This window comes from Leptidea sinapis, chromosome 18 (genome assembly GCF_905404315.1).
Source record: "Leptidea sinapis chromosome 18, ilLepSina1.1, whole genome shotgun sequence".
NCBI lineage: Eukaryota > Metazoa > Arthropoda > Insecta > Lepidoptera > Pieridae > Leptidea > Leptidea sinapis.
Window position 1 is genome coordinate 8,345,441 of NC_066282.1, and position 15,634 is coordinate 8,361,074.

Below are 15,634 nucleotides of genomic sequence, written 5' to 3' on the forward strand. Positions count from 1 at the left end.
AACTGTATGCACTTAAACATATTTGTATGATACCCGTTTCTGGTAAAGTGTCTATTTTATTACTCACAAAGGCCAATAGTTAATTTACCACTAATTTGCATTCCTTACATTGCACAGTGTTATCACTTCCGCGACTCGCGGTATTGCGGGTAGGTGAACGAAACATTGGTATCGCGTTCGCAAAACAACCGTGCGCTGCGGGCAGCTGCGAGCGGGGTACTGACTACTCTTTGGTACTGACTGCTATGTCTATACATTTCTGCGTTTACTCCAGTTTTTTAAAATATTATTGGTCAATAGGCAGAAATGTAAACACTATTTCAGTGTAAGCTGCGTATTTTGAATTTAGAACCCGATTTGGACAGTGACATCAGTGGAGTAGCAGTTAGGTATTTTTTAAACCCAGACGAAAAAGAGGGTTGAAATAAGTTTAACGTTCGTCAGTCTGTCCCTATTTTCCGATCAAGATCTGTTCAGTCGGAGGTTTTTTACGTTTTTAATAAAAAATCACACTCATTTTATAAAGGGGAAAGTTTGTATGTTTATTAATTGGCTTGTGTTTGTATTTGTTACTTCTTTACGTTCTAAAGGGATTTGAATTTAATAAGTTAAGGTAACCTTAAATGAGAAACTAATACTCAAATATAATATTATATCTTTTTGGTATATGTAGTGTAAGCGGAAATCAACATATATTTGTATGACAGCTTTTATCAAATTTTAAATGTGGTTAAATCCAAAAATCTTAAGTTTCGTGGTTAAAAATACATATGCTTATTTTGTTTGTAAATGTGTTTCCTGACCTTCTGAAACATAGTAAAATTACACCAATATTTAATTCGGGATGCTCTTCTGACCCGAACAACTATCGTCCTGTGTCGGTTTTGCCGATCCTTAGTAAAATTTTTGAAAAAATCATTTTAAGCCAAATGCTTACTTACGTTAACTCTCATAAGTTACTTCATTTGAAACAATTTGAATTTACTAGGGGACATTCAACAGCGGATGCAGGTGTTGAGCTGATCAAGAATATTTTTGATGCCTGGGAGGAATCGCAGAATGCACTTGGCATCTTCTGTGATTTATCTAAGGCTTTTGATTGTGTTCAACATTCGACGCTGGTCAGGAAGCTATACCACTATTGCATAAAAGGAACTGCACTCGATCTTCTGACTTCATATCTAAACAATAGAATTCAGAGGGTCGACGTGAATGGCAGGAGATCTCCTGGGACTCCTCTCAGTATGTGGGTTCCACAAGGGTCATTCTTCGACCGTCCTTCTTCCTTATCTATATAAATGATCTTCCTAATCTTACAGAGAAAAAACATAAGGTAGTATTGTTTGCGAACGACACTTCACTGATTTTCAAAGTAAAAAGAAACCAAGCTATGTATGATGAAGTGAACGATATTTTATCTGACATCGTGTACTGGTTTAGCGCTAATAACCTATTGTTAAATAGCAAGAAAACTAAATACATTAAATTTACCGTACCAAATGTCAAAAATCTAAATGCAAATGTTTTGTTAAACGGAGAGGTGATAGAACCGGAGGAATCTGCTATATTTCTTGGCATAACTCAAGATTCCAAATTACAATGGGAAATTGAAGGATTGGCGAACAGACTTAGTTCTGCAGCATACGCGGTTAAAAAGATTAGACAATTAACTGACATAGATACGGCGCGACTAGTATACTTTAGTTATTTCCATAGTATTATGTCCTATAGTAAACTGCTATGGGGCAACGCTGCCGATATTAATACAATATTTGTGCTGCAGAAGAGGGCTATTCGCGCTATTTATAACCTAGGTCCTAGAGAATCATTGAGAGCAAAATTCAATGAAATTAACATCTTGAGTGTTGCTTCTCAATATATTCTTGATAATGTAATTTATGTTCATAGGCACATAAGTGAATTTACCAGAAACTGTCATAACCATAATGTTATCACTGTCATAACCATAATGTTAACAGAACAGACATAAACTGATCATGCCTACTACTCGGCTAAGTCGAGTTAGTAAGTCTTTTGTGGGGATGTATATGCTTTCACAACAAGAACCCAGAAAATGTTCAAAACAAAAGTATTACGTTTTTTAAAAGAATTGTTAAAAATCGTTTGTGTGGTAAAGGTTACTATAACATAAATGACTTTCTTAACGATACCACAGATTGGGAATGGAGTGACCGCAATCAGGCTATTAAATAATAAGTTTAATTGTACAATATTACTTTGTAAACATATTTATTCTATGAAAAAAAAAGCCCGCTGAGTTTGTTGCGGCCATACTTCTCAGGTCTGAGGCATTCATTTTGGAATGGGTGGTAGTTTTTTGACTTTCAATAAGTGATGTCACATCCTATTTTGAATAAAAATATTTGAATTTGAAATATCTTCACATCTCTCTCTTTCAATATATCGTGTACGGGAAAAGCTGAAAATTATTAACTTTTACATATTTGCGATGTAAATAAGTATCAACTATCACTAGGTAACGATACTTCCGTGATAACGTGTAATAGCACTAGTATGTAAGTGTTCACATTCTTGTAAGCCATTCATATTACATAAAATACAATATTGCTAATCATTGCTCACTAGGTCTTTAAAAAAAATTTACAAAAAAAAACACCTGACTTCAAATACACTATTCCAAAACAATAGATACACTAAATTGTATAAAATAATTGCGTATTTTTATACAATTTAATTAATAAATCAAATAAACTAATTATTTTAGAATCAGTGTCCTCCCACCGCGGTCCCGCTCTTGCCTCTTGAATCCTCACGTCGTGTGTGCGACTCAAGCACATCTCACCTATAACTATGTATGTAGTTACAAACCTACCTTGGCTGACACCGACTCCAAAAATAATAATAATCGTAACTAAAATAAGATTTATTAATTAGATTGAATAAAAATACGCAATAATTTTTATACTTTTTAGTGCATATTATATCTATTGTTTTGAAATAAGTAGTGTTTTTGAAGTCGGTTGTTTTTCTGTTATTTTTTTAATTTTAGTGAATCTGAACTACACTAACTAATAATATGTTTTGTTTGTGTAGATCTATTAAATTTTACAATGCAGCAATGACCGTAAGTGCATTGCAATTTTATTTCAGACAGTTCTGCCACAGATCTCACCCTTATTTTAAGTCTGGCATTCCATTTATCATCATATTTTACTATGACAAATACTTGACCATTACGACTTTTTTTTGACTCAAATATCCGGAGAGCATAAAAAAGATTCAGGCGAGTATCGTTCTTTTGCTCCTAAGAATTGAAGCGTTCCGTTACTTTGTCATGGATCCTATAGTCAGAACCTAGTTAAACTATCTTTGAAGTATATCGTTTACAATAAAAAAAGAATCATCGAAATCGGTTGGCGCAATAATGTGTTATTCGTAAATTTGTTGCGCACATACTTATAGCAAATTTAAGGCTTTTACGGTTTTCTCAAGGTTGACACTGTAAGATCTGTACCAAATTGCAATGGGACAACACTGGAAGCACCAGCTTTAAAAAAAATTACACAATTATCAAAATCGGTTCACCCAGTCGAAAGTTCTGAGATAACAAACATAAAAAAAACATACCGACGAATTGATAACTTCCTCCTTTCTTGAAGTTGATTAAAAAGAGCGACTCTATTGTTTTCATTTCTGACTGTGTCCTTTCATCTGTCCCATTCTGACAAGCGGGTCTTGTCTGGGGACATTTCAATAATTGTACCATATTTAAAAATATTAGTTTTATTACATTACTTACGCTTTTTGCTTATCAATCTTATATTATTATTTAAACACTTTTTATAGCACACTTAGGCTTGTTGTTTGATACACAATTAACACACGACTAAGGAGAAAAGTGTGCTTACATTGTCTTTAAAACACTTTCGCTGTTCCGTTATCAGACTGCGAATGATATGTCCATATGTATAGAACGTCATTGAAAATTGGCCAACAAAGGAACCAAAGTGAATAAGCTTGATAAGGACTTCGACAAGGATCTGTACTCAGTGCATTACTTTTTAACCTATATACTTAAGATTTGGAATTTTCACTTCCGAAGTTTATTAACAAGCCGATCATTTGCAATGCATTATGCCATAGGTAACATTTTTAGATCATTTTGTACCCGAACATCAAATTTCTTAGATTATTTGAAACTTTGATAGGGTGAAAAGGGTTAGAATCTTCACTTCCGAACTCTATATGCTGATATATGATATGCTTCAATATGCTGATGATTTAGTACTATATGCCATAGGTAACACTTTTAGTTCATTATGTAGCTGAATATCAAATTCCTTATATTATATAAATCTTTGCATACAAAAAAATGGTCTCAGCAGAAGTGATATACTTCTTAAAAGTGCTCTTTACGCGTCAACGTTTACATTCATTTCCATATATTCTTACGATATTCGTCGAATACGGACTTTTAACCATGTGAAGTTTTCGGGAGTCGTTTTAGTTTCAAAACTGACAGGCATAGCTCATTACGGATGCGTAGCCACTAAATGTGAAAACCTTCTCAATTTAATGAGATGCCTCTCTGATCTTAGGTGGGGTACACATCCATTTTCTTTTGAAGCTATAAAAATTTACAATGCTACAGTACGAAGTATTTTTAATTATGGAATCTTCTTATTAGAACCCTGTAATCCAGCGGGTCTTAAATTAGATTCCTTACAATCAAAAACTATGAGAATAATAACTGATGCCTTGAAATATAGTCCTTTAAATGCACTACAAGTATAGTAAAACGAATCCCCGCTTCATTTAAGGCACCATGTTTTGGCTGATCGTCTCATTTTTGTGGTTTACAATTTTCAAAGAACCCCTTGGAAACCAAATTAAATACCCTCAAATTACTGGAATAACAAGCCATTCCCATGTTTAGTAAAAAAATTTGAGAAATAAATGGATTCGTTACTCGATACAGCAATCTCCAAGGCTTGATTTATTTAACCGTAAATATGAAGCCTTCACTACCACTTCGACTGTTCATTATATTGCAAATTCTATTGAAAAATATATTTAGTCAATAATTATAAAAAAAATGGCGTAAGGTGGCATCATATTTATACCAATGCATCAAAATACAAGCCAGAAGATTTTTAGGAGTAGGATTTTTTTATGCCTCATTAAATATTGTCTTATAAAACTTGATAAAATCATTACCACCATTTTGATTAAATTGCGCCGTGGATACCCCATTTTTTCGGTCAACCTTCCAAGGTTTCATGATATAGATAGTCTACAGCGTGACTTTGGAGATCTGGATCACTTATTTTTTTTCCTGCCCTATATGTATATATATGAGCGAACTATATTTTCAGATATTTTTACATCATTTGTATATCCATTCGTTTCCTTTCCCTACATCTAGAAAAACTATTCTGTTATATATTGCTGTTGTTCCTATGATATATAGAATACTTTCTAAATATAATATATTTATAGCAATAGTATGAAATTGTAAATAATGTATGATACTTAAAGTATTAGCTCTGTAAAATATAGTTTTCATGTATTTTTTTTTATCTTTTATTATTATTTTATTATATATTTTATATTTATCTTTTATCCTATCCATATCAAAATTTTCGTGTTGCTCATCTTTTAACGAGATTCGTTTCCCTACCTTGGAATAAAATAAAAGCACTCCGATGCAAGACACTTTCAATTTGAAATAAATAATGAAAAGTGACTTCGAGTTGCCTAGTGGCGGATACACGGAGTGTACGAGCCAAAATCTCCAAAAACGAGTGAAAAGAAAAAAATAAGTGTCTCTCAATAAGTAAACACTGAACCAGAAGTGTAGGTTAGAATTTAAAATATTTAGTATTGCTATTTATCAGTGTAATCTTTGAACTTTTTTGGTGTAATTCCCTTTAAAACGGATACTTGTGTTTTATAGTATTTTAAATATCTCATATTTTTCTTACAGACTACCAAAATGGCAAAGTCAAAGAACCACACAAATCATAACCAAAGTGAGTTTTAAACAAAACGAAACTTTTCCCAAATAAAATTAAATTCTTAATACACACTAATTTCTCTTGCAGACCGCAAAGCACATCGGAATGGTATTGATAAACCTAAAAAGTTCAGACATGAATCTACACTTGGCGTAAGTTAACATAAAATTTTTGTTGATATTTCTGTTTATTTTAGTGAATGATTTTACATCATTTAATCATAAATTACTTTGAAGTCAATGCGAGATGTCATACTTGATATTTATGTGATCTAAACCAGAAAACCATATTGTGTTAAATGTTAGGCTATTTGGTAGTGGTTACTGTTACTCTAGGTTACTTTAGTACTATTTATTAAGATTTAAGAGCATTGGTAACAAGACTATCAAATAATTTTAATAGTACTGAAGTGTTAATTTTTTTATGTAATATAAAATATTGTCAATTTTGTATATGATAGGGCTATAAATGTGTATTGTATAACCACATAAATGCTTGTACTTCTATATTTATAATTAATGTCTTCACTTCTGCGGGCACTCCCAGAGTGTAACCTGTACTTCTTTACACATTCAAATTCATACTCATGAAATTGTTGCCAAATAATAAAATATACTGCAGTGCTTAACTTACATGATGTATCTACATGTAAAAAACTGCCATTTTAAAGCTTGTGTATATCTATATAAAACAATACAAAACATTGAATAAATAAATATAGTAATGCTTGTATTGGCCTAAACTTGTTCATAAATTGTATATTGAATATTATAATAATTAATTGAATCAGTAATATTAAGACATTAATTGATGACAGTACACTGCCTGTACATATATGAGAACCTCCTATACACTCATAAACATATAAGCCAATTTAAAAAGAAGAGTGATGTACATAATAACAATACTCGAAACAAACATTAACTCGCAATTCCATCTACTAGGCTCTGTGTAATTGCTAAATCTTTTAAAGTGGATAGTGTTATATTTTATAATACACTCCCAAATGATATAAAAATATTACCTATTAAAAAATTTAATTAAACAACATAAGCGTCTGGAGTTTGCAATACACAGATCAATGTATGTTACTGTATACATGGTACATTAGTTTACCAGACTGCTCCAATCTATGCAGGGGTTATTTTTTAATATATGGTTTCTCTTCCTTTTTATTTTAATGAAATAGCAAGATGAGTAGGATGTTCAGCTGATGATTATGGCACTTCAAATTGTGCCCATCTCCTTGAGACAAAATATGTTAAGTCTCATTTGCCCAGTGATTTCACTTGCTACAGCACCCTTCTGACCCAAACACAATGTTTACAAATTATTGTTTACGGCAGAAATAGGCACCATTTGGTACCCATAATCTTGCTGACATTCTGTGCAAAGTAGACTCCCACCGGTACTGATTCTCTATAATATTTTTCAGATGGACCCAAAGTTCTTAAGAAATCAAAGGTTCTGCAAAAAAGGTAACTTGAAGCCTGCAAAACAACTAGTAAGGGCAGCAGAAAGAAAAGCAGCAAGAGAAGCCAAGGCCAAGAAATGAATTTAGTGTTTAAGAAAATTAAAACTTAACAAAAAACTAGCAGAATTTTATTTAAGTCATATATTACCAGATTTTAAAGTTTTCTTGAATTGAGTAATATTAGTGATTGATAATTGACCATCATTAATACATAGGTTTTTTTGTGAATTGGAAGAAAGTATCTGCATACAATAATCCTTTGTAGTGTGTCTCTTTTCAAATCCAAATACACTTTATACAATTAGGCTAAAAATAAGCGCTTTTGAAGCTCACTACAAATATTTCTTTAAATTACTGAATTTACCATATTATGTTTGGAAAAAGTTGTGCTCGTGAGAAGAACATACAAGAAACTCAACAGCCACTCTTTTCAATTAAGAGTATTTTAAAATGGCTGTAATATACATAACAAATATGTTTGTTTAATAAGGTGCTGCATCCAATGTATGAAGTGTTTTAAATAATATAAATATTGCCATAAAAAGTAATAAAGAATCAACTGTATTAATATAAATTATCGTGTAGTGGATGCATCAACCCTTAGAGCTCTTGATTTTGCTTGAATTCATTGTTTGTGTAAGGATGATTCGTGAACATTATGGTCGTGATTACCATCATAATTAGTAATTGCATCCAACTAATACAATGATTTATTAACTATCACAGTCGACCTGGCACCACAAGTTGACTCATGGACGAGACATAGTTCCCTTCGCACATATTTGAGGGAAGGAGACTACCCGGCAAACGACGCCACCGCAATGCCATTCAGCGAGCATCACGAACCATCTTACATGCATAATGGACAAAGTGGAAACTTGGAGCCAATTAATCTCATTATGACGAAAGATGAGCAGAAAAAAGTTTCTCAACCCTTATTTGGAATTTGTCCGTGCTATCGGACAAGTACTTAAAAAAAATCTACTTTCGACACCAGAATTCTACCAAGAACCTAGATCTTTCACGCTATAGTAAAAAAATAAATTTTTGGTGTGGCAGCCCCGTGTCTGACAGTTGCCAAAAACATGTCGGCGAGACATTCCTGGTAATTTACTTGTAAAATAATATTTTTGTTTTGTTTACGAGCTTTTTCTGTCCGTTGTTTTATGAATTATGTTACTATTAGCGTTGAATGAATGGACCAGTTCAATCAACCAGTCGACGGTTAACGTATTTCTAATGGACAAGTTCAATTCATAGACTATGACAGACGTAAACAAGGAGTTCGTTTATCGTCCGTTTAACAATTATGAACTAATTTTCACCACTAGATACTAATCATGTACAAAAAAACAGTTGCATCTTTTAAGTACCTCAAACATTATCTTGTATTTTTGTAATAATGCTTTTATATAATTTAGCTAGTACAATCCTCATTCATTTTAAATAATTATACAAAATTAAAATTTTGGTGTTAGTAATTTATTCGGTCTATTCAAAACCACGGCGGTCACGACGAGCCCATTCAGTCGATTCGGTCGTCCCGTCTCACAACGTAAACTTGTAATAGACTGTCTTGTCTAGCGTCTACAATACCGTCGAAGGAGAACTACACTCCACGATTTGAACAAGTCCATCGACGAAAGAAAATGAACGGTCTAGTTTCGTTCACACTAAATACGTCGACGACCCATCGCTAGTTACTATCATTGAAATAACACAAACCTCTTTGATTTTGTTCTTGTCATTCACGGTAATGATTTTTTTCTTGTCCGTCACAGCGGACACTGCCGAAATGTGTACTAAAACCGTTAGTTTTGAATTGTACGTGGTAGCGAACATTGCCGAAAAGTAAACTTTCAAAAATCTAATTAGCCTTTACACATTCTTGGAATAAACTACTACATTTTAACTACCTAAGCTACCGTAATAGTTAGGGACACTCACTGTGTGACGAATGTTGGAACTTACAATGCTAACAGTAAGACACAAAAATTTTATACCGTGAGTGTCTCTGGCTAAAACTACTTGCCTGCACCTACTTACCTTTTCCCCCTACTTATACCTATGTCGCGTACTTACCTTTTGTGATGGTGGTTTGCTTAGTGTTTCTTTTTCTTTGCTTCAGTCTTGCTCGCATGAACGCACGAAAAAGATATTGGCACTTGTTCCCAAAGAACGTGCACCTTCTGAAACGAGCGATATTTCGGACGCTGCAAATGGGCTTGAACCACCCTCTTCTCTGGCTTCTAACTTTAGTTCACCTGCGCCGTCTATTGGATCTTCGCTAGAGCGCTTGAATATTTTAGATAGGCCGGATGGATGGATAGAAACCGTAGCAGCTGAAGTCCCTTCCGAAATCCGTTCACCTCTTGATTATTTTTCAATGTTTTTCTCTGAAGATGTCTGAGAGAACATTGTCCAAACCACGAACACTTATTCTGTGCAAAAAACTGGCTGCTCCATTAATTTGACTGAGGATGTGTTCCACGACTTTCTTGCAATTCAGATACTGATGGGAATAGTATCGTTACCGTCGTATTGGGACTACTGGAGCAAAAAATTCAGGTACGATAAAATTGCAAGTATCATGCCTCTCAAGAAGTATGAAAAAATCCGCCAAACTTTACATTGTGCGGACAATAACTTTGATAACTCAGACCGGTATTACAAGGTTGATTATTTTACGCCCATTACTTGAGGGAATACGACAAAACTGTCTGGCTCAGGAAAGCGTAACAAGCGAATGCAACTTTAGCATAGATGAAATGATGGTCCCATACAAAGGACGTAAAGCTGGCAAAAGACGACGATATGAAGGATAAACCAACCAATTGGGGCTTCAAAAAATACGTTCGAGCTGGAACTTCAGGCATGATTTACGACTTTCTGCCATACGGAGGCGATGATACATTTAGGTATCACAAGTTTACTGATGTAGAGCAAAAGCTGGGACTTGGTGCCCAAGTCGTACTTGCACTTTGCCAAACCATTCGGTACACACCAGCAACGGTTTGTTTTGATAATTTATTTACGTCACCTGAACTTGTTGCGTGAATATTACGGTATATTTTCTTTGGGCACCATTAGAAACAACCGCCTCAGAGAAGCCGAAGACAAATTAATCCTGAATGGGGTTCTGTACAAGGCGATTAGCATATCGGCCAAGTCGACTCCGCCTATGTTCTTGTTATATCCTTTACAATATTAGGATAATCAACATCGACTTTTCTCTTGGCATCCTTACAATATCTTTTGTTCCTATGAACCGGTTCTATACTGATATAAGAACTGATAAGAGTAGCAGCTTTGTTGTCGTGCCACCTCACAACAGACAATTTGTTTTTATTGCACGCGGTTTGAGTCAAAGCTCCCCTTTGTTTCTTTTTCAGTGCCTTTTCACTCAGGTACAAAATAATTAATTACTTTGATGACGCTCCACTCCTACTCAGTCATATTTGCTTCAAATGTCCAAACACCTGTAAACGCTCCACCAATCAAATACTTTTAGTGCCATTCTTTAGGAGTTAATTATTCTAAGATTTCTGATTAGAGCTTGCAAATCACACTATGAATGTTAGTCTGGCCAGCGAGTCCTGGCAAAACAGTCGAAATAAGCGGGAAATTTAAAAAAATGGGCACGCAACACTGATTCTTAGATAGTTTTGATCCTTTGTTTATTTCTGAGTTTTCTTATCTTATATATTATTCATTGACTAACCTAAGAAAAGGTAGGTAATGTTTCTTTAAGCAAAAAAGAAATAATAAATCAAATCAGAAAAATTAATAATATATAAAATAATAAAAAATCAGATTGAAAATATTTTATTCCACAAAATGAATCATAAGCATCATCCGAGTTGCATATGAATGGTTCTAATGCAGTATCTGATATCCTATCACTCTCTTTATATTTATTTTCTACATTTATTACGTGATCTGTATACTTTTTACAGTCTTCTAGAGTGACATAATTGTTAGAGCAAAGAAGTACAACTGTTCATTGACTGGCTGGTTATGAATCATGACGTATGTTTGGGTTTTAAGAGTCACTGCTGATTTTTCTATGTCAAAAGAAAAACAAAAGTAGCTTTTTATCTGTTGCTACAGCTGAGGCTGAAAGCTGTGTGTTTTCTATTTTTAATGTGCTATTTTTACCAAATATACTATATAACTGTATCTGCTATGTTATTATCAATACACTTCTAATAATAATATGAAAAAGAATAAAAAGTTAGTAATACTGTCTTTTATTAACTGTTCTATGTTTGCGTTGTCCACTCCTAAATTTCTGCAAACTATTTTTCTTTGAAATATATATTTTAATAATAGTATTGAGGTCACAGAGATAAGGCGGTAATTTTGTCACTTCATAACCATACTGTTTGAACAGTTCTTTTGCTTCATATAAAGGTGATGGTTTAATCTCTTTAATAAAGCATAGTAGTTCAGCCTTAGTAAAACATTCATCAAATGGGTGTAAGTATTTAAAATTTTCAGGAAGCCATTTCAGCATAATATAAGATTTTAAATTTTTTCACATAGGAGGCAAGGTACATAAATCATTTGTGTCACATTTCATGAAATTACTTCTATTCATGACGTCATGATAGTCTGCCATTTTTCATGTTTTGCAAAATAGAGAGTTTTAACAAACAATAATCAAATAATAATATCTCAGAAAAAATAATAGGTTAGTTTTATTGTTTGTTAAAACTCTCTATTATTTGTTTCGTCTTCGATATCCGGAATCCATATTGAGTGATATGTTTATTATCTCCTGGTACTCTTTACGATGATGCTATAATGTGTTGATTACATAAATAAAATTAAATGAGAATTAATTATAGTCGATATATTAATTGGTATAAAATAATTAATGATCAAAATATCATCTATTTGACAGCATTCAAATAATTAGATAAGGAAAGGGACTCCTGATTATTAACATTAGAAATGATTTGTTTCTGATAGTACTTCCGAAATGTGTTCTGATTTCCAATTTCCCGTGAACAGAATCTGATCGATGCTAAAATTTTCTAACCAGTTTAAGGATCCAACTGCCGAAAGAACTGAACCAGGTGGGGCGTTAATTCCTGCATCTTTAAGTGCTGATTTTACTCAGCCCTCTATTATTGTCCTCGTAGCAGGTCGTGGACTACCCCTGGTTGTAATAAATAAATGACTGTAGTTGCCTTTCTCACGGCGTTCCTGTGATACCTGTATCAGACGTCTAATCCAGTAGGTACACACAGCAGATCTTTTGGTTGGTATTTTTGCTGGCAATGGCAATGTTTGCGCTAATGATTTATATTTGTGTGAATAATGCATGGATCCTGTATCACAAACACAAAGGCTCTGACACTAAATGAATGACAACTAACTGAAAGACTTTCGGTACGAAATATACCTTGGTTTAATCAGCACAAACAGAAGTGCTAACTATCAGAAAACGGAAGAAAGATCAGGCACGTTTGTAAACCAAGATCGGCTGACAGTTACCGTTACGATGGAGTTGCGCACTTTCCGTCAGTCAAGGAAGAAGTTTGTATGAGCGTTGTATGAACTGCAATAAAAGAACTACGGTTTACTGTCTAAAATGCGGCACACGATATTGTTTTGTGATGGGCAAGAATCCTCTAAACTGTTTTACGAGTTTTCATATTAAATAATGTAAGAAAGGCTATTTGTTCTTATTTTTTCTGTACTTTAATACAAATTACAGGCTCATTAGACTACTTACATTGTTTCTTTTACACTAAGCCGCTACAGCCACCTTGTTCGCTAAAGTCCGCTAGGACGGACAAGTACTTTTAGTACTTTATTTCCTCAGATTCGATAATGTCCGCTGTGACGGACTTTTTTTTAAATTTTTTGGGGACTCAGGAAAAATGAAAGAAAAAAGAAAATCAATTAAAATTTACCTTATTTGATTATCAATATCTCCATTGAAATAAGGGTTAAAAACGCCAAACATACAAATGGTGAGGATGATATGGTCGCGTAGCAACTAATAGTGTTCTGTGGTAGCAACGACGTACCTACATGACGAGAGTTGCCAAAGTTCATATCGTGCAGCAACGTACATGACGAGAGATGTCAAAATTCAAGGCATTGATAATTTTGACAGCTCCGTCAGCAATACTCGTAGCTCAGCGGAAAAGTGTATACTTTAGACGCTGAAGACCCGGGTTCAATACACCTACCAGTGTATGGAATTTTTTGGGTTTTGTAAAGTTTATGGCTAGTAAGTTCATGATCTAATCTTACAGAGAAGGATAGAGAAGCAGGATAAAAATAGTTAAAAGAAATTTCTAGTACAATTTAAATTTAAACATGGAATGGGAGAATCATTTTGAAAATAGAACCGAACCGGGGCAATATAAGACATAATATGTCTACTGTGGCAGTTATAGTTCAGACTCAAAAGGGAAAAGAAGCAAGAGAAGAAGAAGTAGTAAAAAGTGGAAAGTGATTAGGAAGAAGATAGAAGGCTACGTCTTCTTCGGCTAAGTCACCGCCATCGATAAGATGAACAGCGGCAGACCGGCGAAGTGCGAGTTTTAAAAGTGAACGCAAATAAAGACTCGTTCCTTTAAACGTAGTTATTATTTCCAATTCCTGACCCACTCTCGTGACAATATTTTAACTTGAATTCGGGAGCAGAAATCAGCTGAAAGAACTCACTCGCTCTCTGTTATAAATGTAGAATACAAAATGGTACCCTAATGTGAACAATCTGCGATTCAACTGTTCTCGGCATGCATACTTGAACCCCGACAATGGAGAACACAAACGGGTTAAAAGTATAACACTAAAATACAGGCTAGCGAAACTCTCATAGAAAAAAGCGGTACACTCGAATGTAATGCAACGCGCAGTCATTGACAGATGACGGCTATAATCTTATAAAAAAAAAGGAGATAGCAAAATTCCACTACGTTTTATGCTTAGAATAATGTAGTGTCATTATTCTAAAGTTTTATGGAACTATTCGCTTTAAAACTTATCCTTAACTTTTCGTCACCAATCGCGATAGTGTAATTACTACTATTTCAAACTTATGTCAAATGACTGCACATTTCATACTAAACTAAATTTCAATTTTTACTTAGGACCTCTTATTACGTAGTATTAAGATTAGGGCTTCCAATCCCGTGGCCTGTATTCAATCTCGGCATTTGCGAAAAACTTGAGAGGTGTCAAGGGATGGAGCGAAGTTCCTTTCGATTAATTAGTGAAGGAATTGTAATAAAATTTTGTTTTTTTAACTTATACTTAATCTATATATATAAAAAGGAATTGCTGTTCGTTAGTCCGCTAAAACGCGAGAATGATTTGACCGATTTAGCTGATTTTGGTCTTGAATTATTTGTGGAAGTCCAGAGAAGGTTTAAAAGGTGAATAAATGTGAAAATGCTTGGAATTAAATAAAAACAACAATTTTGTTTATCCTTTGATGTGTCGTCCCCCGTCGTTCAGAAATCAAATTGAATGAATATTTTAAAAAGAATTAATTAAAAGAAGAATTAATTAATTAATCTAATTAGAATTTTCATTTATTTCCAACTTTCTTAGTAGGTAAAATTTAAACTTAATTTTAGCTCAAATAAAATATGAAAATGAAATTTTTATCAACGGTAAATCTTGCGTTTTGTCATAAGAAATAAACATTTCTATAAGTAATACGTGCTTAGTCATGAGTGGACGCGGACGAAGTCGCGGGTATCAGCTAGTAGTTAAGATTTTTTAAGTAATAAATATAATGTAATTAATATAAACTTAATCAGTAGGCTGAATTTTAGTAATAATTGGCTTGTGGTAACTGAAGTAGGAAACATAATATGTTTGGGATTGTATTTTATTTAAATGTCTTGAAAAAACTGCATCGATGGTAGTATTATTATTGTTTGCATTATTATTATTATTTTTTATTCAACACCACACTGTTCAATGCGAAATAGAAAGACGAAACGAAAATAACTGGCTTGCTTTCTATGAGAGAGAGAGCCAAACAGACAGAGAAACGCGCACGCCGCACGGCTTACAACTATTGCAAAAAGTGTCGTTACAACTTTTGGTCTTAATTTTTTCCGTCTAACCCCACTTTCGCATCGCGCGATAAGGTGTTTCGTTCCAAAATATTTTTATATTTCAGATC

The 15,634-nt window shown here is 33.7% G+C and overlaps 1 protein-coding gene across 1 annotated transcript; it reads left to right on the top strand.

Moving 5' to 3' along the window:
* The first annotated feature begins 5,727 nt into the window (after positions 1-5,727).
* LOC126969453 (60S ribosomal protein L29) lies at positions 5,728-7,980 on the top strand. Its single transcript, XM_050814889.1, has 4 exons — positions 5,728-5,842; positions 5,969-6,014; positions 6,087-6,151; positions 7,435-7,980. The coding sequence occupies exons 2-4, from the start codon at positions 5,978-5,980 to the stop codon at positions 7,552-7,554; spliced, it is 222 nt and encodes a 73-aa protein (XP_050670846.1). The 5' UTR covers positions 5,728-5,842; positions 5,969-5,977; the 3' UTR covers positions 7,555-7,980.
* Positions 7,981-15,634: the final 7,654 nt, after the last annotated feature.

Bases quoted from the DNA above. Each gene is read 5' to 3' on its own strand.
- LOC126969453 (XM_050814889.1), top strand. From the start codon at position 5,978: ATGGCAAAGTCAAAGAACCACACAAATCATAACCAAA. The intron at 6,015-6,086 runs GTGAGTTTTAAA...TTTCTCTTGCAG, and splicing joins CCACACAAATCATAACCAAA to ACCGCAAAGCACATCGGAAT. The intron at 6,152-7,434 runs GTAAGTTAACAT...AATATTTTTCAG, and splicing joins GACATGAATCTACACTTGGC to ATGGACCCAAAGTTCTTAAG.